At 49.0% G+C, this 26934-nt stretch overlaps 1 protein-coding gene across 1 annotated transcript in view; it reads left to right on the forward strand.

Annotated features, from left to right (window-relative positions):
* VWF (von Willebrand factor) overlaps positions 1–26934 on the forward strand; it is a gene marked incomplete at its 5' end in the record, with an annotated part of 133092 nt that overhangs the window by 86152 nt on the left and 20006 nt on the right. Inside the window, 15 exons of the mRNA XM_080812067.1 lie at positions 1325–2703; positions 4020–4136; positions 4217–4357; positions 4622–4765; positions 6529–6693; positions 7617–7660; positions 7956–8133; positions 12555–12775; positions 13944–14136; positions 14303–14644; positions 16318–16517; positions 23582–23684; positions 24097–24171; positions 25265–25369; positions 26498–26703. Of these exons, the coding sequence (XP_080668193.1) occupies positions 1325–2703; positions 4020–4136; positions 4217–4357; positions 4622–4765; positions 6529–6693; positions 7617–7660; positions 7956–8133; positions 12555–12775; positions 13944–14136; positions 14303–14644; positions 16318–16517; positions 23582–23684; positions 24097–24171; positions 25265–25369; positions 26498–26703 (3613 nt within the window). The remainder of the gene's footprint in view (positions 1–1324; positions 2704–4019; positions 4137–4216; positions 4358–4621; positions 4766–6528; positions 6694–7616; positions 7661–7955; positions 8134–12554; positions 12776–13943; positions 14137–14302; positions 14645–16317; positions 16518–23581; positions 23685–24096; positions 24172–25264; positions 25370–26497; positions 26704–26934) is intronic.

Below are 26934 nucleotides of genomic sequence, written 5' to 3' on the forward strand. Positions count from 1 at the left end.
CAGACACAGGAAAGTCTGTCACTCACGCATTGTTAACCAAGGATTGAAGCAATAAATTGTGTGGGCCACAGGGAGGTAGGAATTAACTTCCTGGTAAGATCCTGCCGGACTGCCTTCCCCATGTTGAAACAGAGGCTCTAAGGAATAAAGAAGGGGGTGAACCCAACAGTGGCTTGGGGTTCTGAGCCACACAGGCATGAGAGCTTAGAGCCCTCTCCCAACCTCCTCCTGCTGGCTTGTGGGGAGGGGCAGCTACCAGGGAGCAGACTGTGGCTTCATACAGCTGTGGATAGTAATTCCAAAGCAGGCTGGGGACATCCCCTGGGAGGCAAGCCACGGGGACCCTTCTCAGGGCTAAGGGCGCTGCGGCCTCTCAACTTTACTGTGGGTGCTGAAGGCGAGTTGCTTCGAAGGCAGAGTGTACAAGTAGGAGGTCTGTGGGTCTGTGGGTCTCTCTCATAGGGTAACTTGGTTTTCACCTGTGGTCTGGCATACTTTGCCGTTTCTAGGACACTGGTGAGGAGTGACCAGAAGGGACTGGAAACTTGGCCTGGTAGTGCCGGAATTTATGTGAGGGCAAAGGCTCTGCCACAGGCTTGGGGTATGTGCTTGGGGCTGGGTGCAGGGCCTAGGTGCTCCCTGGCACATGGCAGGTGCTCACCATGTGGTTGTTGGATGAATGAAAGAATGAGCCACTGTCTTTCTCCCCCCAATATCTAGACCTTCCTGAATACAATTTCCATCTTTATTCTGGGATAAAGTTGGGATTTTGAACCTTTGTTCATCTTCCGAAAATGTTTTCACTCGACTTTTTCCTGTTTTTCTTAAGGCACATGTATTAAACATGGTACAAAATTTATTCAGCTTAAATTCTGGTACAATAAATACCGTAAAGCATTTATCTTCAATAGGACATTCACCTGCCTTGGCCAGCATCAACATTTTAGAGCGGTATTTGTTTTTGGAGACCCTTGCAAGAGAGTTTGGATTACAATTAAGTATTTATCCTGCTAGAGGTATAGGTTGAAAAGACATCGACTTTGAATGGCTGCGAGGATGGCCTAGAAGCAAGAAGTGTTCTTTCTCAGGTGCTACAAGGGGTTAGAGCTTCGGCTTCTAGAATAAAGGGAGGCCTTTGCCATACGTGCACAGGTGCTGTTTGGGGACCTTTGTTAAAAAATGTTGGGTCACTTGGGTGGAGAGTGGTCCATGGGAGCTCAGCTCAGGTAGGCCAGGTGGGTTGTTCTACGGGAAGGCTAGATAAGGTTGAGAAGTGCCCAGAGGTTCTCCCTGAGCCATATCTGGTCTTCTCTCTCCACCGCAGTCATTGCGAGGGCGTCAACCTCACCTGTGAGGCCTGCAGGGAGCCTGGAGGCCTCGTGGTGCCCGCCACGGAAGGCCCCGTCGGCTCTACCACCCCCTACGTGGAGGACACCCCTGAGCCACCCCTCCACGACTTCTACTGCAGCCGGCTTCTGGACCTGGTTTTCCTGCTAGACGGCTCCTCCAAGCTGTCTGAGGGCGAGTTCGAAGTGCTGAAGGTCTTTGTGGTGGGCATGATGGAGCGTCTGCACATCTCCCAGAAGCGCATCCGTGTGGCTGTGGTGGAGTACCACGATGGCTCCCACGCCTACATCGAGCTCCAGGACCGGAAGCGGCCCTCAGAGCTGCGGCGCATCGCCAGCCAAGTGAGGTATGTGGGCAGTGAGGTGGCCTCCACCAGCGAGGTCCTCAAGTACACGCTGTTCCAGATCTTCGGCAAGATTGACCGCCCCGAAGCGTCCCGCATCGCCCTGCTCCTCACGGCCAGCCAGGAGCCCCCGAAGCTGGCCCGCAATTTGGTCCGCTATGTGCAGGGCCTGAAGAAGAAGAAAGTCATCGTGATCCCCGTGGGCATCGGGCCCCACGTCAACCTCAAGCAGATCCGCAACATCGAGAAGCAGGCCCCCGAGAACAAGGCCTTCGTGCTCAGTGGTGTGGACGAGCTGGAGCAGCGGAGGGACGAGATTATCAGCTACCTGTGTGACCTGGCCCCCGAAGCACCCCGCCCTACCCAGCAGCCCCCTGTGTTGCCAGTCACTGTGGGTCCGGAGCTCTTGGGGGTCCCATCGTCGGGACCCAGAAGGAACTCCATGGTTCTGGATGTGGTGTTCATCCTGGAAGGCTCAGACAAAATTGGAGAGGCCAACTTCAACAAGAGCAGGGACTTCATGGAGGAGGTGATCCGGCAGATGGACGTGAGCCAGGATGGTGTCCATGTCACGGTGCTGCAGTACTCCTACACCGTGGCCGTGGAGTACACCTTCAGTGAGGCCCAGTCCAAGGGTGAGATCCTGCAGCACGTGCGGGAGATCCGATTCCGGGGCGGCAACAGGACCAACACCGGGCTGGCCCTGCAGTACCTGTCTGAGCACAGCTTCTCCGTCAGCCAGGGGGACCGGGAGCAGGTCCCTAACCTGGTCTACATGGTCACGGGAAACCCCGCCTCTGATGAGATCAAGCGGATGCCTGGAGACATCCAGGTGGTGCCCATCGGAGTGGGCCCTCACGCTGACCCGCAGGAGCTGGAGAGGATTAGCTGGCCCAGTGCCCCCATCCTTATCCAGGACTTCGAGAGGCTCCCCCGAGAGGCCCCCGATTTGGTGCTGCAGAGGTGCTGCTCTGGAGAGGGGCCGCAGCCCCCCATCCCTCCCCCCAGCCCAGGTAGGCAGGCACCTTGCCCTATGCGAGGGCTGCTGAGGGCGGGCGGAGCTGCTTCCCTGCTCTGTGCCCTCAGTCAAACCCCGGTCTGTAGAGTGCCTTGTTTCCTCACCTCCTAGCCAGGGGGATGCATCGGTGATCCTTTCGTGGGGGTGGAGGGACATCTTTTCTTACTGAGTGTGCTTGTAAATTCAAAGGTTACACGAGGCTGTTGTTACAATGTAAACAATGTCAAGGATACAGAGTGAAAAATACAAGTCTTGCTTTATCACGCAGCCTCATCCCCACCCAGCCCACTCCTTGCTTTGGAGGCAACCTGTTACACGTGGTGACTCTCAGCTTTGACCACGTGGGGCGGATAAAAGCACTCCTAGTAGCTGGTGATCTTTGGAACAAGACCAGAAAGTTAGGTGACAGGTTTGAGCTCCAAATTCTGGAGCCCTTAGTTTGAAATTCAACTCTTGCCACTTACCAGATGGCTAATTTGGAACAACTTATTGTTGGTAATAATTTTGGGGTAGCTTTGAGCAAGCATCTCTGTGTAATACTCTGCTCATGTGTAAAATGGAGATAACAACAGTGCTTGTAAAATGCTTAGAACGGTACCCAGCACATAGCCAAGGGCTCAAAACCTGATTGCCACCAGAGCTATGTGACTGCTTTCTTAACTGATGCTAATGTCTAATTGGGTCCCAGTTCTTGAGCACAGGCGTGTTCAAGATATTCTTTGGGGTGTTTGAGACTATCCCAGAATCATTAACTTCTTTTTTTTCCCCAAAGAGCTTTATTGTTTTTTTCTAATTGAAGTGTAATTAACACACAGTACTATATTAGTTTCAAGTGTACCACATCGTGATTCAACAATTCTAGACATTTCTCAGTGCTCATCACGATAAGTGTGCTTTTAATACCCCGAGAGCACACAAGTTCGTCCCCCAGCCCTCGGCGGCCACTCTGTCTCCTTTAGCCATCCATCTCCCTGCTGTGCCACTCTGGTATTTTGCTCAGTTCTAGAAGAGTTGCAGCCTCCAGTTACCGAGGGAGCTGATGTCTCTCGCTTTCATCTCTAGGTATATAAACTGCCTTTGGGTGGACTCGGAGTCTTTCCAATGTGTCCAGACCTGGGGCACTCATGGGCCCCTCTCGCTCCTCCCTGGCCCGTGTTCCCACTGTGCGGGACCAGCGGAGACACCCTCCCCTTTGTGGTGCTGCGCGGCCGGCAGTATCCTGCTCACCCTTGGATGTGCTGGGTGCCACGGGGGGCCTGATGCCAGCCCCCCTGCTGGCCCCTGTGTGCTCCCCCTCTGCTCTCTTGGCAGACTGCAGCCAGCCCCTGGATGTGGCCCTCCTCCTGGACGGCTCCTCCAGCTTTCCTGCTTCTTACTTCGAGGAGATGAAGAGTTTCGCCAAGGCTTTCATTTCCAGAGCTAATATAGGTGAGTGATGCCCCGGGTGGTGCATCCTGGGGGGCCCTGCCCGATCCAGAGTGTGATTCCCACGTTGTCTTTCCCGCCAGGGCCCCAGCTCACACAGGTCTCAGTGCTGCAGTACGGGAGCACCACCACCGCTGCAGTGCCGTGGAACGTGGCCTACGAGAAAGCCCATCTCCTGAGCCACGTGGACCTCATGCAGCGGGAAGGAGGCCTCAGCCACATCGGTAACCTGCCACGGTGGCCGGGAACTCCATCCGGTCTTAACTCCAGGCCTCTGGGACTGAGTGACCTTGGCCGGTCCCTTGGCTCGTTGGGCTAGTTTCCTTGCCGGGAAAGCGCACAGGCCTTGCTGCTCTTCGGGATCTCCGTGTGTGTTTCCCTGCCTCTGAATCGTTCCATTCTGACCACCTAAGGATCTGCCATGAAAAGGGCTGCCTGACGTTCCTGCAGTCGGGACTGACTTGGCGTGGTCTGTTTTCCACTGGCAGGGGGTGCTTTGGACTATGCTGTGCGGTACATCACCTCTGAAGTGCATGGTGCCCGGCCCGGAGCCTCGAAGGCGGTGGTCATCGTTGTCACTGATGTCTCCGCAGATTCGGTGGAGGCTGCAGCCGATGCCGCCACATCCAACCGTAAGTGTCCGGTGTTTGATGCTGAGACTCTCCTGGACCCCAAGAGCACTGAGAGTGGGTCCGGGGTTGGGGGTGCTTGCAGGTGGCCTGGATGTTTGAGTGCTACAGAGCCACCCGTGGCCTGGTTTCAAACAGCAGGAAGTGGCCCAATCCCCGTGTTACTTGGAAACCCGACAGTAATAAATACGCATCTGTCCTTCATTGATCTGCATGCTTTCTGCTGTGACCTATAATTTCTCCACCTTTTCCCTGTGAGTCCAGGGCTGGGTCAGACTGCCACACCTTTCCTTTCTGAGGTGGTGTCCTTGCTCTGTCCCCACTCTCACCACATCTGAGGCCAGAGTGACTCATTATGGGGCCGTGGGAACCATCAACCCTAACAGGCATGGGTGGGGTGCTGGTCGGACAAGAGAAAGGGTGCAGCTTCAGGAAGGGGACAGGTGTGGGCATGACCCAGCCTTGGTGCCCCATGCGAACCTGTGCTGTGAGTGGCCATGGAACATGAGCCAGGGCAGGTGGCATCGTGCCCAGGGAGGCCCGGGTGAGTGGAATCATGTTAAGTCCTCTCATGGCCACCTGGAGACCTGTTCATCCTTCAATACCCCGCTCTGGAGTTGTCTTTGCTCTGATGTCTTCCTAAGAGAGTTCTTCACTCCCTCTTCTGTGCCTCATCTGAACAACTAGCAGGTGCAAGTCACACTGTGTTTGTTTGTTGCATAGCTGTTTCTCACCGAACCTGGGGGTCTTGGAAGGCCAGGGCAACAGCTTGCTTATTTTCCTGTCATCTGTGCACGGTGCACAAAATAGGAGGCCATCTAATGTTTGTTGAATGAATGAAGGGGAGTTTATAAAACCCCCTGTAGTTCATCATCAACATAGCAGCTATGGCGACCCTTTAAAAATGGGTCAGCCCAGGGGCGCTTGGGTGGCTCAGTTGGTTAAGGGCCTGACTTTTGATTTCGGCACAGGTCATGATCTCAGGGTTGTGGGATCGAGCCCCATGTCTGGCACCATGCTCAGTGCAGAGTCTGCTTGAGATTCTCTCTCTCCCTCTCCTGCCCCTCCCCCCTCTAAAATAAACAAATCTTGAAAAAAATTGGTCAGCCCATGTCACTCCTCAGCTCCACAGTCTTGGCTGGCTTCTCATTTCATTCAGAGAACAGGTTACATCCTTATGTGTCGTATGAAGCTTTGCATGGTCTGTGCCCCACCCCCTTTCTTACTCGCTTTACTTCGGCCGCCCCGGAACGTTCACTCATACTACTGCTCCGGCCCTTGTGCTCAGTGTTCTGTCTGCTTGGGATATCCTCGAGGCTCCTTCGGTCCTTACTTCAGGTCCCTGGTCTCTTCACCAAATGCTTCTCCAGCCACCTTGCAAGAAACAGTAATTCCCACTCCTACCCCTGGGCACTCCCATCCTCATATCCCATTTTGTTTTTCTCCTAAGCACTCATACATATCTGAAACATGGGGTACTTACTTACTTTTGGGTTTCGTGTCTGTCTCTGCCCAGTGTGAGGTCCATAAAGCAGGGACTTCATCTGCTCAGCTCACTGTGTCCTCATTGCTTAGAATCGTGCCTGACAGAGTGGCGTCATTAATGTTGGTTGACTGACTGAATGTCTTGTTCCCAGGGTCGGTTTATGTGACCCGTCTGGAAAACACGAGGCTCTGTACAGATGTTGGGTACAGCTGTCCATTTGGGTCCCAGCTGACCAAAGCAGATTGATACAGACCCTTTCTCGTTCCTCTGCTAACCCCAGGAGTGACTGTGTTTCCCATTGGAATTGGGGATCGGTATGATGAGGCCCAGCTGAGGAGGCTGGCGGGCCCAAACGCTGGCTCCAATGTGCTGAGGCTCCAGCGAATCGAAGACCTTTCCACCATGGCCACCTTGGGAAATTCCTTCTTCCACAAGCTGTGCTCTGGTGAGTCTCCTCATGCCTTTCTTAGCCCCTTGTAACACAAAAACAAAACCCGTTCTAAAGACCTGAGGTTGGCCAGGCAGGCTCTGGCCTTGATGAAGACTGTTACATAGACTAGGGCCTTTAAGTCCCTGCTCATGGAAAGTTCATACGACAAATGCCCAAGGAAGGGGCTACCAGAAAGTTCTCTGGGTATGGCCCTCCTCGCATCCTACCTGTCCATCAGGACTTTAGCAGAGACAGCCCGTGCTTACTAGTGCAGAGTGATCTTCGACAAAGAAGTGTAAGACAAAAGCAGGGAAACCAGCATCCCACAGACCATGGTCTTCTTTTCACTCCGTATATTCACCCTCAGCATGCATATACAGGGCCTTAGGGAAAGAGCAACATAAAATCTAATATCAAAGTACCATAGTTTATACTGACTTAGTTAGATATTTTTTTCCATATGTGATTTTTTTTTTTGCCTGTTTTTATTTATTTTCCTAAAGTAGCTAGCTGTGAGCCAATACCTACTACAGAGTTATTGCCCTTTCCTGCTGGAAGATACCTCTCCTGGCAGGACTCTTAAAGATCTCTTTCAGATTTGGGAGGATCTTACCTCATTTCCTCTCCTTTTCCCCTCACTAGGCCCTGATCTACATATGAAATGGGAAAAGGAGTTACTGACCATGAGAGGCTTCACGCACTGTAGGGATTTCTGTGTTCTTGATATTGTTAGCACCATAATTATTAAGAACCACAAAACATGTAGGAGAAAAACCGCAGGGCCCCCCGGTGGACCAGCATCCCATGGTTAAACCCACTAAATCCTTTGCAGAGTGAAGTCCACTTCATGGACAAGCCCAGGATGAACAGACATCGTGAATGGCTTGGAACTTCTGCATAATGGGTGGAAATTCAGATCTTATTTGTGTCTGTTTCAGGGTTCGTTAGAGTTTGTGTGGATGAGGACGGGAATGAGAAGAGGGTGAGTTCTTTTCAGCTGACTGAAAGAAAGATCAGGAATGAGTATTTGGGGTGCTTTTTTCCCCTTGTTCCTCTTTCTATCTTGGTTCCATTCTCCCTCTTACCATTATGTCCTGCTTGTTTGGTGGGGGGGGGGGGTTCCACCTGTAAATCTTGTGTTCTGCATCCTTGCTGCTTGGGCCCACGTCCACATCCTAGTCTCTGTGTCCTCAGAGAGGGTCAGTTGCCCAGTTGATGGGCTTAGGGCTGGACTGGCTCAGCCTATGCCTTCCTGAATCTGCTTCTCTCTTCTGCAGCCTGGGGACGTCTGGACCTTGCCAGACCAGTGCCACACAGTGACTTGCCTGCCAGATGGCCAGACCTTGCTGAAGAGTCATCGGGTCAACTGTGACCGGGGTCCAAGGCCCTCATGCCCCAATGGCCAGCCCCCCCTCAGGGTAGAGGAGACCTGTGGCTGCCGCTGGACCTGCCCCTGTAAGTCCATTGCTTCACCAGCCTGGACGGTGTTATAAGGGCCGTGCTTTTAGCGTGGCTCTGCAGAAATGTAGACCAGAAGCCCTTTCCCTCCTTACTACATGCAGCGTGTGCCCTTCACCCATGTTCCTTCCCCCTTGTGTCCTTGGACGTATTTTCATTCAGTTCCAGGGATCACTATTCTCCTTTTGTATCTTTGAAAAGCACTTCCCCTGGATCAGGCATAACCAGAAGGAAGAACTGATTTTCTGAGGTCAGTGCTCAGCCTGGCTATTTGCAAGTCAGCCTTTAGGAGTCTTTGCTGGAGAAGTATAGCAGTGAGAGTGACGCCCCCAGAAAACTCTCTGCTCACACCTAGAGCTGTATGGGAGCTGGGTGCTGTGGTACGCTATCACAGTGGCCTGGTGTAAGAGGAGGACAGGCAGACCCATGGAGGACATTCATCCACGGCGATGGGTTAGTGCTCTGCCTCGTGGCTGGGAGAAATGGTTGTGTTTGGCGGTACCCACTCACTGTAATTACTGTGTTGAACAGACACAACCAGTGGGATAAAAGCAAAACTGTATGTTATACCCCACCCTCCCTTGACAATTTATTTAGTGGGTGAAATGATCTCCTGGGACTGGTTGAGAATGCTACCAGACCTCATGTCATTTCTGTTTGTTCGTAAACAGTTCTATAGTTCCTTTATGTTATAAAAACAAACTCTCAATTTGGTAATTAGGTGCCTTCTCCCGTGTAAGAATCAGAACCTTAAACTTGAATTAGAGTTAAAACAGCTCCCTAATCCCAGTTTGGGCTGCCTGCCCCCAGGACAGGTGTGTGTCTTGCTTGTGGGATGCAAACCCATCTCTGGGAGGGGCCTCTTGAAAGTCCTTTTCATAAGGCTCAGGTGTCCCATTTGTCCCTAGTGGGGCACCTAGGGGTGTGAGGCTCACAACACAATAGGAGCTTTGTGCAAACAAATTTCTTTTTTTTTTTTTTTTTTTTTTAAAGATTTTATTTATTTATGGGACGCCTGGGTGGCTCAGTTGGTTAAGCGGCTGCCTCTGGCTCAGGTCATGATCCCAGCGTCCTGGGATCGAGTCCCACATCGGGCTCCTTGCTCTGCAGGGAGCCTGCTTCTCCCTCTGCCACTCTGTCTGCCTGTGCTCACTCTCTCTCTCTCTCTCTCTGACAAGTAAATAAATAAAATCTTTAAAAAAAAAAAAAAATGTTTCCACTTTAAAAAAAAAAAAAAAAGATTTTATTTATTTATTTGTCAGAGAGTGAGCACAGGCAGACAGAGAGACAGGCAGAGGCAGAGGGAGAAGCAGGCTCCCTGCTGAGCAAGGAGCCCAATGTGGGACTCGATCCCAGGACGCTGGGATCATGACCTGAGCCGAAGGCAGCCGCTTAACCAACTGAGCCACCCAGGCGTCCCTGCAAACAAATTTCTTAAATTCAGTCCCTCAGTACCCCTCTGGACTCCTTTTAAACCCTTGACTTTTTTTTTTTATTCTTTACGTTCTCTTTTGTCAGTAGTGGTAAAACTTGATTTAGGCTCTTTTTTTAGGGATTAAAAAACTTAAATTAAAGCCATTTAAAATAGGCACATTTAAAACTTTTTATTTTGAATAACTTCAGATTTACAAAAAAAAAAGTTTGCACAAACGGGACAAAGAATTCCTGTATATCCTTACCCAGACTGTAGTATCGTACATAGTCACAGTGTAATGATCATGGTCAGGAATTAACCTCTGTAAAATACATCCATAAAAGTCTTAGTTTTTTTCAGTTGTCCCACTGATGTCCTTTGTTTAGTTGCAGGATTCAACCCAGAATCACATGGCATTAGGTTGTCATATCTCTGAGGTCTCCTTAAATCTGTAGCAGATCCTTAGTATTTCTTTGATATTTATGACCTTAACCTTTTTTGAGAAGTTCTGGCTAGTAATTTTGTAGAATGTCCCTCAATCTGAGTTAGAGCCAGGTTATACATGTAGTCAAGAATAACCCAGAAGACATATTGTGTCTTTCTTGGTTTATCAAGAGGAGGCACATGGTATCAATTTGCTTTGTTACAGGTGCTGTTAATTTTGATCGCTTGGTTTAGGTGGTATTTACCAGATTTTCCACTGTAAAGTTACTGTTTTCCTCCTTGCAATTACTAATGATCATATACAGAGACATTTTGGAGTTATGGAACTATGCTTTTACCCACTGAGTGTACTATGCATAGGTGATCCTTACCTGACACAATTTTTTTTGTAGTATTTGCCAAATAGGGATTTTTTATTTCTGTCATTCCTTCCACATTTACTAGTTGGAATTCTACTGAAAGGAAGAACTTTTCCTTCTCTGTCATTTATTAATTCAATTAATTATTTGTTAATATGGACTCATTGGTTCTTACTTTATTTTAGGGGGTAGGATCAATTCCTAACATTATTTATTTTCTTCATCAGCTGGTCCCAGATTTGGCTACTGGGAGTACTTTCTGTTGGGACTCACATCCTTTTGACATCCCCAGGTCCCTCTCTCACACAGCGAAGGGCCTGGCTCTCATTATGCACAATATATTTCTATGTTGGCTTAATCCCAGAATACACATAAATTAGTTGCGGAATTGCTAACCAACGCCCGGGTAGAAAACAAATCTACCTACTAGCGTCTGATATTCACACACAATTCTTTTTGCCTTTTGCCTTTGAGTACATAGTCCGTTTCCCCCCAAAGTTATTTAGGTGAGTTTCTCCCCTCCCTACAGCTCCCTACAGTTATGTTATTCATGATCATGAATTTAATTTGCTTCTGTTTGTTCTGTTTTGGGTTTCCCTCATCCCCGTCCTTGCTGATTTTATTCATTTGTTTTCAGTACGTGAATTACTAACGTGGGTCCAGATGTGAGGATGTACGGAGAGGTTAATGCAGGCGTCACCCACTGCTCCCTTTCCTATGTCCTTTCCACTCACTTCCACCTACGTTCATGCAGCCACCAATCTCATTCATGCCAGGCTTATCCTTCTTCACAAATGGGCTTTGCCTTTTTTGCTTAAAAACATAGCCTGGAAATCCTCTCTATGAGCTCAAAGACCGCAGCGCAGCAGGGACAGGAGGGGATCACAGAAGTGGAGTAATTTATCCCAGATCACAGTGCAGTCACGGGGTGGGAGCTGAATTCAATCCTGGGTTTCTCTGGCTCGCAAGTACCCACTTGTCTGTAACATTTCATGTGATGGTGGGCAGAGCCGCTCTCGCTGACCTACCGCACGGGAGCTAACACCGTTTCTTTGCCTGTGACTTGTTACATCCTGATGGAGCTGGGGCTGATCTCCTTAAGGCTGGATGTTCCTCACAGCTGGAGTCTTGGGACCACTTGCAGCGTGGTTGTCAGTGGCCCAATGGCGTTTGGTACTGCCGCTTGGAAGGGACCGTCTGCTTCAGGACGCAGGAGATTTTGAGTGGAAGAGCTCCTGGCAGGCAGCTCAGCTCTGACAGCTGGTGCATCCAGCCCCTTCCTTTGTTGGTGGCCATGCTGCTTGACTTGTTGGCCACTCGTGCAGGTGGAGGTTGCCTAGATCTTATGTGAGTGAAGGACATGAGCATCTTCTCGCTGACCCCCTGAGTCTGCCTCTCACTTCTCGGGCTTTATTTAACCACCACCGTAGCTGTGGCCATGGTTCTCCAGCTTCATTTCAGTCCAAGATTAACTTTCAAATCACACATGGCGGTGGTGCCTTCCCTGGAGGCATTTTTATGGAATGGTCTTAGGCAGATGCAAAATGACTAGTATTCCCAGGTGGTGTTTTAATAGAAACCTTGAGAATTTGCTGGCCATGTGAATGAATGAGTGGCAAATGAGGGAGTGCTGAGACCCAATCATTTGTTTTGGCTTCAGAAATACTCCTCTTGTGTGATCTCTTAAAGGATCAAGTCAACATGGCCTCTTGTACCGTTAGAAACTTGGCAGCTGAGAGGACACATGTGTCTTTAGGTGAACTTTCTTTACAATGAGCTCATAAGCTCATGATATGCTTAGCTCCTCATGATTTCAACAAGTCCTAACAACCCTGAGACTTAACTTTGTTTCCTGGACCAAGGCGTCCCTGTAGAGATCATTCACTTCGCACGCTGAAGTTTTTTGGAAGTACAGTTCTATAATTTTCCATGGTTTTTTTTTTTTTTTTAATGTGATACTTGTCCTTCTAAATGTTTTCTAGAAAAATATTTACTGGCCAAGGATCACTTACCTAAGATACTCTCTTAGAATTGTTTTCGTATTCCGTAAAAAGGAGGAAGTTAAGACTGCAGGACCTCAAGGGGCCCATTCAGCTCTCAGCTCTGTTAACTGTGCGCAGCTTGGTAACACCTGCCTCTGCCTCTTTGCACATATGGGAGTTTGGGAGAACGTCACACCCATCCTTTGCTCTCCTGTCCAGGTGTGTGTATGGGCAGCTCTACCCGGCACATTGTGACCTTTGATGGGCAGAATTTCAAGCTGACTGGCAGCTGTTCGTACGTCTTGTTTCAAAACACGGAGCAGGACCTGGAGGTGATTCTGCATAATGGGGCCTGCAGCCTTGGGGTGAGGCAGACCTGCATGAAATCCATCGAGGTGAAGCACAACGGCCTCTCGGTTGAGCTCCACAGTGATATGCAGGTGAGAGGTGCTTTCTCTGGGTCCTGTGCAAGGCAGCGGCAGAACCTCGAAGAAGCCTCTGCTGGTGGTTGGTTTTAGCTGGTGTGTCTTTTAGGAACTCCGCCTCCCCAGTAGAGCACCCCCTTCTTAGGAGGGGCTCATTCCCATCTCCCTGGTGGCACAATTTCACTTTGTTCTGGCCCATATTTGGAAGAAAGGATCAATTTTAGGTAGCTTTAAATCACAAGAACAGAGCTGGTTTCCAGTTGCTGGTAGAAGATTGGGGTTGGCTGTTTACCCAGCAGGCACTATGAGCCCCACGCCTAGGGCCTGTGAGCTTCCCAAAGGAGAATATTTTGAGCCTCAGTTAGGGCCTTTGAAAATATTTAGGGCCTAAACAAAATGTATGGCTCCAGAATTCAAAAAGAAAACTGAAAAACTGGTAAAAATAAATGTTTGACTAAATATTCACAAAAGGTTACATGATGTGAACTTATTTATTTGTTCGTTTAGAAATTGTAAGTATTTCATGAGATGAAAACAACTGGTAGGTTAGCTCCTCTCATTCTGTAAGAATTCCTGAATATACACACTAATTAGTGAAAAATCGTAGCCAGGCCTTTACTAAATGAGCAACTCACAGCCCCAGATTTTAAAATTAAAAAAAAAAAAAGGCTTCCAAAATTTTTAACATGAAAAATTATGTTCCTTGTGGTACATGACTGCCTTTTTAAAAATAGGTTTGATGTATAGTGGGCCTCCAAAGAGCTAGTGACCCAAAACACATACATACATACATACATACATACATGGACTTAACATAGTTTCGTGAGATGCTCCTGGAGACACTGCCCCTGAGTTGGCAAAAGGCAACTTTCTCAGCCCGTCTGGGAGGGGTCATCCTTCCCTGCTGAATGCATACAGACTCAAGGCTGGCTTTATCCCCTGGGCTTTCGGGTTCCAAGAGCGTGGCCATCTGTATAGGATTCTGATAATCTGTTCTGCTAAGCTGTGCAAAGCCCTTTTATCTTAGAAGAGTTACTGGCAAATATCAGAGTTTGTGGATGACCTTGGAGTTGAGTGTGGCAGAAGCGTAGGGAGTGTCAGGAGCCTCGGGAAGAAGCTAAGAGTGAAATTCTAGGATTCTTACTGCTATGACTACTGATAAGTCACTTCCTTCTTTGGACAGCTGACAGTGAATGGGAGACTGGTCCCCATCCCATACGTGGGTGGGGATATGGAAGTCAATGTCTACGGCACCATCATGTATGAGATCAGATTCAACCATCTTGGCCACATCTTCACGTTCACTCCACGAAACAATGAGTTCCAGCTGCAGCTGAGCCCCAGGACCTTTGCTTCAAAGACGTATGGTCTCTGTGGTGAGAACATTCTCCTTTGTTCTGGTCTCAGGTCTCTTGGCTGCTTGTATGTCTGGGTCCAGTTGATTTAAGGTTCAGATGCTGGTGAACATGGAGAATGACCAGGTCTCCAGCATCAATACGTGGGCACCCAGGGCTACCAAACTTGCCTTTCCTATCCATCTAGGGATATGTGATGAGAACGGAGCCAATGACTTTGTGCTCAGGGATGGCACAGTCACCACGGACTGGAGAGTGCTCGTCCAGGAATGGACCTTGCAGCAGCCAGGGAAGACATGCCAGCCAATCTCCTGGGAGCCGTGTCCCGTCTCCAGCAGCTCCCACTGCCAGGTCCTCCTCTCAGAATTGTTTGCTGAGTGCCACAAGGTCCTTGCTCCAGCCACCTTTTATGCCATGTGCCAACAGGACAGTTGTCACCAGGAGCAAGTGTGTGAGGCCATCGCCTTGTATGCCCACCTCTGTCGGACCAAAGGGGTCTGTGTTGACTGGAGGAGGACCAGTTCCTGTGGTGAGTCTCCATAGGTGTCCTGTAAAGTTGTGAAGGCAAACTGATTTGGGCTTGCTCAACCCTCTCTGGGCCTTCTCTTTCTGGGTGATATTGAAATCCCTGCTTTTCCCATTACCTAGTATCCCATTTAAGATCAAATAAGACAGTAGACGTCTCAGTAATTTGAGTGTAGAATGTCTGTGTAAGTGGAAACGTTTCTATAGTTCAGACAAATGTGACTTTAATGTATTGGACATAGAGAGGTATCAGCAAAGTGCAGAATGACTAGTTGCATTTCTGAACTTGAAATTCCCCCAGTAGCAGAGGTTCACAGAGTGAGCCACAGGTGAGCAGGATGTTGAAGTGTGAGTGGAATTTTGTCACCGAAATACCAAGAGGCATCTTAATTACAAAGACCACAGGATTGCTAGTGGAGGTACCTCCCCAAGCTCAGCTCCCTAACTTGGAGTTGGCATTTATTCATCATTTAGCATGTGGGGGATACCACAACAAATCAGATGTGCCTCCTGCCTCAAGGGGCATGGAATGAAAAGAACACTGAACTTCAGCACCTCCAGTTACTGGATATAATCCCTGACTTTCTCTGGAGGGCAACCAATATATGCAAGCCTCTTGGAGTCTCAGAGTTTATTATCATAGAGCAGTCGCAGCTCGAACCTGTGGCTGCAGGACTTGGGCACCTAGTCCCAGCTCAGGGGGTGATCAGCTGTTCTCTCTCTGGACCTTGCTTCTGCTTCTCAGAATGAGATAACCCCTAGGTTCCTTCCAGCTCCGCTATTCTGAGTCTCTTAGCTGGTAGTGCCTCGTTTCAGTCTGCCTGCAGATCAAGGGGCAAATGATCGTTCCCGAGTTAGCCATAGTCCTTCTCTACTTACTAATTTCTTTGTCTACCCCTGGCTACTCATGGTGCGTTTACAGGAAAATGCTTGGTGCTCTAAATCCTTAGACACTCCTGCCCCCTGCCTTGGCGCGGTGAGAAGGGGTTGAGCGGGGCCAGCGTGGGACAAGTGAATCAATCATCTTGTACCTTTCCTCCAGGCAACTCTTCATAGCTGTGCGTTCCTTATTTAATTTAAGAGTCTTTTTAAAGGACTCACCATACCTATATTCAAAAGGAAGACCCATAAAACTTTCTAAGGATACATCATCCATTAGGATTAAATTTGGCTCAAATAACAGAGAAGTAAAAATTCTCTCTCACAGGTGTGATCAGAGGGCGGTGCCTCCAGCTGTTTCTGGGTTTCAAACTGGATTCTAGCTTTTTGCTCTGTCCTCACTTGGGTGTGCTTTTTTCTCCTGGTTTAAGATGGAACTCTAGCTGTCAAACCCAGGTTCCAAATGGCAGCATGGGGGAAGAAAGGAAGAGGGACAAAGGACAAGCACAGCTGCCCTTAAAAAAAAAAAAAAAAAAAAAAGACCCCTGGAAACTGCTATTGGAGTTTACATCTGCGCTTACAGTTCATTGGGCAGAACTGTAGTCATGTGATTACACTTAGCCGCAAGGGAAATTGGGAAATGTAGTCTGTATTCTGTGGTCAGGTGCCCTACTTCCAGGTCTACTTTTATGGAAAATGGAGGAAATAAAAATGGGTAATCAACCTCTTGGAAGCGGCTGTGTCTCCGTTTCTCTGTGGTTGGTGTGGGCTGAGTGTGACCTTGTTCTCTGTCTGTAGACATGTCATGCCCACCATCCCTGGTGTACAACCACTGTGAGCGCGGCTGCCCCCGGCTCTGCGAGGGCAACACGAGCTCCTGTGGGGACCATCCCTCGGAAGGTTGCTTCTGCCCCCAGAACCAAGTCATGCTGGAAGGTAGTTGTGTCCCTGAGGAGGCCTGTACCCAGTGCATCGGTGAGGATGGAGTGCAGCACCAGGTAAGAGCCTCAGCCTTTCACCTCTCATGGGCTGCTTCTCTCGTGGGGCGGTAGGGTGAAGAGTTCACCAGTCAGTGGCCCCTCTGACTGTGGCAGCAAGGGTCAGCTCTGAAGGGGATCACTGAAGAATAGGGAAAGAGTATGGCACAATGGCTTTGGAGCCAGACTCGCGTTGGTTCGAATCCCAGGTGTGTCCTGTATTAGCTGTGTAAGCAAACACCAAAGTATTAATAACATGTTACTATTACTACTACTGTTATCATCATTATATTCATGTAAGTAGAAGGCTATAGGAACCCAGAGGGGATGAAAAGAATATTTATATTAATAGTGATGTCTACTGTGATTATGATCTATTATGTACCTTGCACTGTACTAAGCCCTATATATTCATTATCTCAACATTTTTTGAAGGTTTGTTTTGCAAGATATTAACAATCACCTGTGGTCAAGAGAGTTTAAAGAACACTAGCTAAACAGGTTTCTTTACTGCAGAATTCTTTAAAGCTTTTAATGTGCTAATGTATGGTGCAAGTATTTAAGAGGGTTTTTGCTACTCAACCTTATCTGACCATGGCACTTGTATGTGTGTGGGAGTGAGTGAACGTGTGTGTGTGTGTGTGTGTGTGTGTGTGTGTGTGTGTGTAGCATTCCCTTGGACAGGGTACCACAGAACACATTGGGATGTCTTTCATCATCTTGGTAAATACTTACAAAATCTTTAAGAGAGAACCAAGGCTTAGAGAACTTCTTTGCCCACGGACATGGTTTGTAAGTGACAGAGTTGGGAACTGGACTCAGTATTCAAAGCTCTGTCTGACTCCAAAGAGTATGCTCTTTTGATCTATGAAAATGCCGTTTTGCTCGGTCTTCTTTGGCTGATTTTTTTGGGAGTCATGGAGTCATCAGTTCTTGTAGTCCTCTAAGGTTATTGAGTACATTTTGAAAGGATACTTACCAGACTCTCCCTCATCTTGGCCGACAACGGCAGTCATAGTGTCAAAGTTGACAACGTGGACATTGGTAGTAGATGGACAGTGTGTGTCTGCGTGCACGTGGCTGTGTGCAGGAGTCCTGTCCTTCCTCTCAGACGGGGATACTGCAGAGCATGATAGAGGGAGAGCAGACTTGGCTTCTAGCAAAAGAGACTCTATTCTGTGATCAGATGCTGCACCCCAGACCTAACATCTCCATCATCACCAGGGAGGACTTTTATCACTAAGTGAACCAGGTGGGGTGACTTACTATTATTTAACCACAACCAGGAAAACTCATGGTAACTAGCTGACCAATCTAGAAAATGATGAAAACAGTAATTCCTATAACAACACTGTCTGTCCCAGACATTGTCAGCCATGAAACGAACCATTTCCTTTGACTCTCTCCAAAACTCCTAGGGTCTCCTTGCCACTGAATGGGCGAGGAGACTGAGGCTCAGATAAGGCTGAGCCTTATCTGAGCCCATGACACCAGGGCATCCCATAGTGTCCTAGCCCTGCCTTAGATCCCATTGGAACCACGAGCTAAACCTTGAGCTGTGTGTTCATGGACGCACAGGCGTTCATCCAGTTTTGTTTTGGGGCTTTATCCTAGTGGGCCCCATTTGCTCTCACTGTGGAGCAGATGAATTAGGAGGGAAGACCAGTCCCACTCTACCTCTGTATTTCAACTTGCCAAATGAAGTAACTGCCTGTCCCATAATACTCTCCAAAACGAGTAATTAAAACCTTACATTGCTCTCCCTGACCTGCACACTCCTAGAGTCCCTCCCACTGGCCTCGAAAGGTAGGTACTGTTGACATGGGGTACCAGGACCCAGTGGTCCTTTCAGCCTGGATTTGCTGGTGGTGGCAAGGCGCTCTCAGAGGGAGGCAGAAATTGTTTCTGCCCTCTTCTTAGACATTCTGCAATGAGAAGGAAGCTGAAGTTTGCAAAGCGTTTCTAGCTCCCTGAGTGTCATTTGGCTGCAGGGTGCGGAGAGCTGGAAGCTTGTGAATTTTATCTTCATGTCTCCACCCACCCCCTCTGACTCGAGTTCTCCTCTCACCTTCCATCCAACACATTGGAATATGTGTTTGAGTCGTGTGGAGAATGCTTCCAAGTAGTGCAATATTTTGGACATAGAAGCAGTCTTAGAAATGTATTTCAGAACCAAGTGACAGTAAAATTAGTTAATCAAAAACTATGAAGGGAACAAAGCCAGTTTCAGTTTATTGCAGAAAATGTAGTTTAAATGGATGAAAACAAATATCTGATCAGCCACCTGCGATTTCAGCTTTTCCATTCAAAGCAGAGAAAGAATAAAAATCTAACACGGAGAACAGTTCCATTAAATGAAATGTCTTTAAGCGAAAAAGAAAGCCTAGGCAGCTTTTCTTCAGGGAAATAATCCAGGGTGTAAGTCTCTGGTGGTAACTTTGGAAGGGCAAAATATTTACCAGTTTCCATAGCTCTTGTTGATTTTACAGAACGCAGTATAAACACGTGAGCCTTTGTGGCTGGCTCAGAGGGGATCCAGGCCGAGCAGCGAGCAAGTGGCTGTCCCTCTCTGAGTTGGGGGCTGCGCAGGGGGCAGCAAGGACCGCCTCTATCTCTCAGGGACAGAGCGCCTCTAGCCTGTGCTTCCTCCTCCTTGGTCTCTGCTGTGCCCTGGTGGCCCAGTGCTTACATTTTCCGGCATCTTCCCCCAGATCTTTGGCTGGGGTGGGTGGTGCATGGCCACTGGCTGTGTCCCTTCTCTGACCTGGGGTTTTGAAGACTTCAGTTTTCCCTTACCATATTCTCTGCGGGCCGTTCTTTGTCATCTTTACTGAATTTAGAACTGCAGCCAGTTCTCATTCCTGTTCTGTCCTGGGAGTAGTCCCTCCTGGCCTTGGTACCCAGTAGGTGAGGCAGGACGGGCAGCTGGAGTTGACCTGTCCTGGTGCAGGAGTGCCACCTGCTGGCGTGTTCGCTGCATAACCGGACAGGTGATACCGGGGCAGAGCTAGCCACGGGTGCTTTTTTATCCGGAAAGGGCTTTCTCAGGGACCATAGAGTCTGTCCCCTGCCTCGGGCACGCCTCATTAGAGCCTCCTGGGGAAATAAAAATCCCTGGAAGAGGAGGCTTAACACCTGATTTTGGCCATCTGATGTTGTCTGTTTTTCACTCTCAGGGTTGTGGGGAAATTGTATTATTTTTTTGTTGAATTTAGATATCTAAAGTTCACATTTTAAAAAGAGAGAAGAAAAACCTAAACAGAAAAAAAAATATATGATCCTCTCCTTTCTCATTGCATCACTTTTGCACCTGTTTAAAGGTCTAAATATAAATCCTTGATTGGTCATTTTCTTGGCATTACCATCCGTGCAAAAAGCAGGAAAGAGGCAGAACAGAGCAAGGCCTGGGGAGATGTGAGATGTCCCCCTCCTCCTTCCACTCCATGCCTCAGAGGCCAGTGCCCTGGGCCCTCCCTGGACATTCCCAGCCCCTAGGAGAGCACTGGGCTCTGGTGCTGGCTCCTGCCTTCTCTGTCCTGCTCACTGTCACCAAGGTTGTCCTTATTCGACATTCTTCTCTCTGAGGCAGGGCCCTGCTTACAAAGTGTCAGGGTGAGTATCGCCTATGTTGTGAACCCCCACACCCTGAAGTGGACAGGGAAGGCCTCTAGAATCTTCTAGATAACCACAAGGACCTTCCATCCTCTGTTCCCACTCAGAATTCCTTCTCCTTCCCTCTGCCCGGGTCCTTCCCACCCAGCACAGTGCGCCTTGTGAGGCCTTTGTGCAGCACCCCAGCTTCTGTGAACATCTCTTCTGCCCTGCTGTGGCTCTTGTATTTCTCATTTTTAAAAACAGCTTTATTGAGGTATAGTTTACTTACAGTAAACAGCTCCTATTTAAAGTGTACAGTTTGATGAGTTTTGACATACGGACATTCCCATAAAGCCATCATCGCAATCAAGACAATGAACATTTCCATCAGTCCCCAAAGTTTCCTTGGGCCTCTTTGGAAGGCATCCATTGCCCCCATCTCCCACCCCCAGGCAACCACTGCTCTGCTTTCTGTCACTAGAGATACGTTTACATTTTCTGGAACTTTCTATAAATGGAATCATGCAGTGTGTACTCTTTTTTTTTTTCCCCTGTCTTCTTTCACTCAGTTTGATACTTCTGAGATCCCTTCATCTTGCATGTTTGCGTAGTTTGTTCTCATGGCTGAGTAACGTGCCAGGCTGTGAATGTATCACAATTCATTTCTTTCATTCAACTTTTCATCGATGGGTCCTATTTCCCCAGCTTGAGCATCAGCCGTTTGAGGGCTGAGATGGGGCTTTTGGCCCCCCCACCCCTCCCATGGCCCCGACAGCGTGACCTGCCCGTTGCAGGCAGTGTGATTGCCGACAAAGGCAGCTGGAGTGCAGAAAGCATGAGGTGTCTGGGGCCGGAATGCCAGGTTCAATCCTGGGGGTACCTCCTGGTCACGTTTCTTGTCTGGGTCTCCATGTGTCATTTGTAAGTGTAGATAATGACAGTACTTCCCTGATACAGTTACTGTAAGGAGTATGAACTGAATAAATGTGAAGTCCTTAGAAAGAGATCTTGAACATATTTAACGCTAGTGATTGCTGGGAGGCAATAGAGCATGGTGTCAAAGAGAGGGCTTGTGGGTTCATATTGTAGCTCCGCTGCTGTGGTGGTATGGCCCTAAGCAGAGGCCTCAGCTTTCCCATTTGACAAGTGGGGGTAATACAGATGTCCTCACCAGCGGGCTGCAGTGTGAATTAAATGAGTCATTTATATAAAACCCATAGAACAGGGGTGCCTGGGTAGCTCAGTCTATTAAGCGCCTGCCTTCAGCTCAGGTCATAATCCTGGAGTCCTAGGATCGGAGTCCCACATTGGTCTCCTTGCTCAGCGGGGAGCCTGCTTCTCCCTCTCCCTCTGCCCCTCCCCACCATCTCACACATACACTCTCTCTCTTTTAAGCAAATAAAATCTTAAAAAAAAGAAACCATAGAACAGTGGTACAGAGCATATGCTCTTCAGACATTGGCTGGTATTACATACTGAGTGAGGGGAAGGTATCAAGGTCAAAGGATTTAACCTTGGAGGAAGACAGCAGCTTGGGGGAAGGGTGTTTTCCTTGGAGATCTCTGATCTCCCTTCTCAGCTGACTGATTGCTGAACCTGGAAACATGCAATAAATAAGACCTTCTTCTTCTTTTTTTTTTTTTTAAGATTTTATTTATTTATTTGACAGACAGAGATCACAAGTAGGCAGAGAGGCAGGCAGAGAGAGAGGAGGAAGCAAGCTCCCCGCCGAGCAGAGAGCCCGATGTGGGACTCTATCCTAGGACCCTGGGATCATGACCTGAGCCAAAGGCAGAGGCTTTAACCCACTGAGCCGCCCAGTCGCCCCTAACTAAGACTTTCCTGACCTGGGAATTTTTTAGCCTTTGAGCTACTGCTTAAGAATGTGTTTATTTGGGGCACCTGGGTGGCTCAGTGGGTTAAAGCCTCTGCCTTCAGCTCAGGTCATGATCCCAGGGTCCTGGGATTGAGCCCCGCGTCAGGCTCTCTGCTCAGCAGGGAGCCTGCTTCTCTCCCGGCCTCTCTGCCTGCTTGTGATCTCTGTCTGTCAAATAAATAAATAAAATCTTAAAAAAAAAGAATGTGTTTATTCTTAAACACATTTTGGGGTGGGCGATTTATTTTATCTACTTTTATTTAAATTTAATTAACATATAATGTATTATTAGTTTCAGAGGTAGAGGTCAGTGTTTCATCAGTCTTATATAACACCCAGGGCTTATTATATCACATGCCCTCCTTAATGTCCCTCATCCAGTTACCCCATCCCTCCACCCCCTCCCCTCTAGTCATCCTCAGTTTGTTTTCTATGAATCAGAGTCTCTTATGGCTTGTCTCCCTCTCTGATTTCATCTTGTTTTATTTTTCCTCTCTTCCCCTATGGTCCTCTGTTTTGTTTCTTAAATTCTACATATGAGTAATATCATATGATAGTTGTCTTTCTTTGATTGACTTATTTCACTCAGCATAATACCCTCTAGTTCCATCCATGTTGGTGTAAATGGCAAGATTTCATTTTTCTTGATGGCTGAGTAATATGCCATTGTATATATACACCACTTCTTTATCCATTCATCTGTTGATGGGCATTTAGGTTCTTTCCATAGTTTGGTTATTGTGGACATTGCTATTATAAACATTCAGGTGCACGTGCCCCTTCGGATCACTACATTTGTATCTTTAGGGTAAATATCCAGTAGTACGTTTGCTGGGTCGTAGGGTAGCTCTATTTTCGCCTTTTTGAGGAACCTCCATGCTGTTTTCCAGAGTGGCTGCACCAGCTTGCATCCCCACCAACAGCACAAGAGGGTTCTCTTTTCTCAGGGGCAGGCCATTTCAATGCGAATTTAACTTTAACTCTGAATTTGACTCTCTGGCTGAGCATGGAGGGAAGCCTGGTCCGGGATCGGTGGTCCCCGCCTGTGCTGGTCACAGTCTGCATGGCCGAGGTGGGCCTGGTGCCCTCCGTTTGCAGGGGGGGAAACTGGCCAGGGGAGTGAAGCCCCACAGTGGAGTTCAGGCCTCCCTGACTTCACAGCCCTGCTGCAGCGGGGCTGCCTGCAACTCTGGGAAAGCTGCGTGAACCATCATCCGCCCTCTGGTCTCCCGCCACTCCCAGTACCGACAGTGCGACGAGTCTGAGAGTCTCGCTGTCCACCCCTCACACCTCTTCCTGCCCCATCCATGTCTTATCAGTTCCAGGGAGAAATGGAATCTGTTTCTCCAGCTACACCCCAGCTTTGGCTTAGGAAATGGCCAGTTGTGTGGCATGGGAATGCTTCCTTTCAGCTTTCCTCCTTCTCCAGCTCTTTCCTCTCAGAACCTCACACTGCCTTTCAGCATGTGCTCAACTGTGTGGTTGTGACAGGCACGACTCGGGCCCTGCCCTCTGAGGGGAGACCGAGCCGGAAGTGGGGGGACCGACTTCCATGACCTCTGAGGCTTTGTGCCCCCAGTGTCCTGGGCCTTCTCTGAAACTTGTTTTCCTTCAGTTCCTGGAAACCTGGGTCCCAGCTCACCAGCCGTGCCACATCTGCATGTGCCTCAGTGGGCGGAAGGTCAATTGTACGTCGCAGCCCTGTTCCACGGCCAGAGGTGAGTGTCCCCATCCCTGCTGCTCCTGGAGGAAGGAACACTCCCTGGAGGCCTGGGCCACCCTGTCTGCATACCTGGCGGGCCAGATACAAATGTCTGTTTCCTCCACCCCTCCTGCCCACCCTTCCTTCCCTCACTGGACTTGGGGTCCCCTTTTCTGTGCCTGGCGTATATACTCTCAGAGGTTACTCTTGCCCTCTCCACCCCATCCCTACCTTGGCCTTCAAACTCAGAGTCTCCTGGAGGGTACGTTTGAGGGGGACACCCCGAGGAGACTGATTTGTCAGAGGCCCTTTGGCCGGATTCCTGGTGGGCCTCGCAGGCAGGGCCCGTGCTGGTTTTCCGGATCATTCTGAAGGCTGCAGGCTGCAGCATCACTGATCTCTCTGACTTCCGTGGTCTTTTCCCTCAGCTCCCGTGTGTGGCCCGTGTGAAGTGGCCCGTCTCCGCCAGAACGCAGAGCAGTGCTGCCCGGAGTATGAGTGTGGTAGGTGTCCCGCCCTGGGCACCTCCCCAGGGTGCAGACCCCAGGCCCCAGCCCCAGGCAACCCACGTGGCAGGTGCTACAAGGCACAAGTGGGCTCAGGCACAGGGTGAGCCAAAGGAAGGGGGTAAGGGCTGACTGGCTTTTCCCAAAAAATGGCAAGAGTAACCCCTGCAAAGTAGGATTTGCCTCCTAGGAAAAATTCTGCAGTGGATTATGAAATGTAAGGTTTGAAAGCATTTAAAAAAAAAAAAAAAGGAAGGTAATCTCTGGTAGGGGAGGCAGTGCAGAGATTTATTGAAGAAACAGTCGTGCCAACCCATATGCCTTTTCGATAAAATCCTGAGGGTAAAAGCTCTAGAGAAGGGCACATGCAGGGCACCTTGATTTCAGCAAGTGATTCGTCAAAGGGTTTCATTATAGGCTTGCAAACTCCACGGTGGGTAATGGGCTGAACAAACAATGTAGCGAGATGAATCCGGAGCTGATGGAATCATGGTTAACATGACAGGAACTCTCCAGTGCCCCGTCGCTCTCCTGTCCAACGTGTTTATTAATTGGACAGATGAGGACATAAAGCACAGGTGCGTCAAGTTTGCAACGATGCAGATCTTTGAGGGAGAGCGAATAGATCAAGGGACCATCCGGGGGTCTAAAGAAGAATGAAATCATCTGAGAAATTCATTTATGCTGATGAAATTTATAAGGCACAAATAGAAAACTTGCGTGGAGGGAGATGCGGCTTGAGATAAACTTGTGGCAAATAGGGCTCAGAATGTTAAGGGTGGAGAGAACTGGGGCAGCCTTTAGTTCAAGCTCCTCACTTTGAAGATGTGATTAAGCTTCCACGATGGGTTAGACACTCTGCCTCCATTATTTCATGACATCTGGAGACTGGCCCTCGAAGGTAGCCTTCCCCACTTTGCAGAAGACGAGACCGGGGCCCAGAGGGTTCAGGTGACGTGGCTAACATCTGGAAGTCCCATCACCATCACACACCTAACAGTGGAGGTCTGCAGGAATAGGAATGTAGGGTGCCACAGGCAATAGTGACCTTGCTGACCTCTGAGTGGGTGTCTCTCTTTCCTGGCCTCAGTGTGCGACCTGCTGAGCTGTGACCTGCCCCCAGTTCCTCCCTGTGAAGGTGGCCTCCAGATGACCCTGACCAATCCTGGAGAGTGCAGGCCCAACTTCACCTGCGGTAAGGCCTCTGTGGATGAGGAGGGTGTGGCATGGCCGCTGTCTTCTGGCCTGCGGAAGGTGTCGTGTATTCTAGTTCATTGAAATCTGGGCTTTGGGCACACCTGGAGCAGAGGAGGTCAGATCACACCTGAATTGATTGAACCTTCCAAGCCACATGCTGCTGCAGCCTACCAGGCATGGACATAGCTGTACACACCTCCCTCTGGAGCTGTGTTGAGAGACAGTTGGACCTGAGATGGAGAAGCATCAGGCCCAACCTGTACTTACTCCCATCCTCCACACACCATTGAGGGGAGGAATATTCCTTTGGGTTGTCCTCATTATTAGGTCTTATTCCCAAACAAATCTGTCAGTTTTCTCCCCCTTTGTGTACCTACTGAATCACCAACTAGTGTCATGTGAGCATAAGGTTGAGCTAAAGCAAGACATGGCAAGGAACACAATTCCATTTGTCTCCTTTGAGAATACCCACTTGATGTCAAGTGGGGTTCCTGTCCTGTTGGTCTGGAGTCTCACTTGAGCTCCTAGATGTGAGACCTGGACGGTCAGAGGAGACCTCATTGTATTTGAAGGAAGTTGGGACGAGGCAAAGGACACAGGGAGGGGATGGGCATTTATAAAAAGACACTGTGGGTTTGATACGGTTGCTAGCATTCTTCCGTTCAACATTGTTGAAGGATCTAAAACTACGGGGCAGCGTTCTAGGTACTGAGCCAGGGCTAGGATCACAGAAGCTACCAGCCTGTGAGAACACTTTCTAACCCATGGTGTGCCCAGGCCTGTCTGGATCTTAGAGATTCTATGTTTGCTGTCTCTGAGATTCTATAGCTGGAAGGACCTTCCTTTATAGAGCGGAGACCCAAGCAGTCTTCACTTCTCCTCCATTAGAATTCCTAGCTTCACATTTCTCCTTTTGATTAATGTTCTTTTTTTTCCTGTAGACTGCTTTTTGGTATGATTGAAAAATCCCACAGCCCCCAAGCCAGGTTCATGGGCATTTCTGATTTTATAGTTTGGGGTCTGGAGTTTCCTGGGATCTTATATCCAGGCTGAATATTTATGAACCCTGGCTGAGTGCACCGCCCAGTGTGGCAGGATGGGGACTTTACCTTGTGTTGCCCCTCAGCCTGCAGGAAGGATGAGTGCAGAAGGGAGTCCCCGCCCTCCTGCCCCCCACACCGGACACCGACCCTTCGGAAGACCCAGTGCTGTGATGAGTATGAGTGCGCCTGCAACTGTGTCAACTCCACTGTGAGTTGCCCGCTGGGGTACCTGACCTCGGCCGTCACCAACGACTGTGGCTGTACCACGACCACCTGCTTCCCTGACAAGGTAGGGGCTGCTTTGTTCTGGCTGGGAAGATGGCCAAACATTGGCTCCTCACTAACTCTGCCTACCTAACCATCCCCTTCTGCCCAAACCGAGTGCTTTAATGGTGACCGAGCAGTCAGCATTCTATCACAGCCTGAATGGACATTTAATTATCTTGGGAGGTATTTAGAGAGAACCTACCATGTTCTCAGTATGGCTAGGTGCTAAGGTTAAAGTAAGCTGTAACACATG

Source organism: Martes martes (assembly GCF_963455335.1).
Source record: "Martes martes genome assembly, chromosome: 8".
Lineage (NCBI taxonomy): Eukaryota > Metazoa > Chordata > Mammalia > Carnivora > Mustelidae > Martes > Martes martes.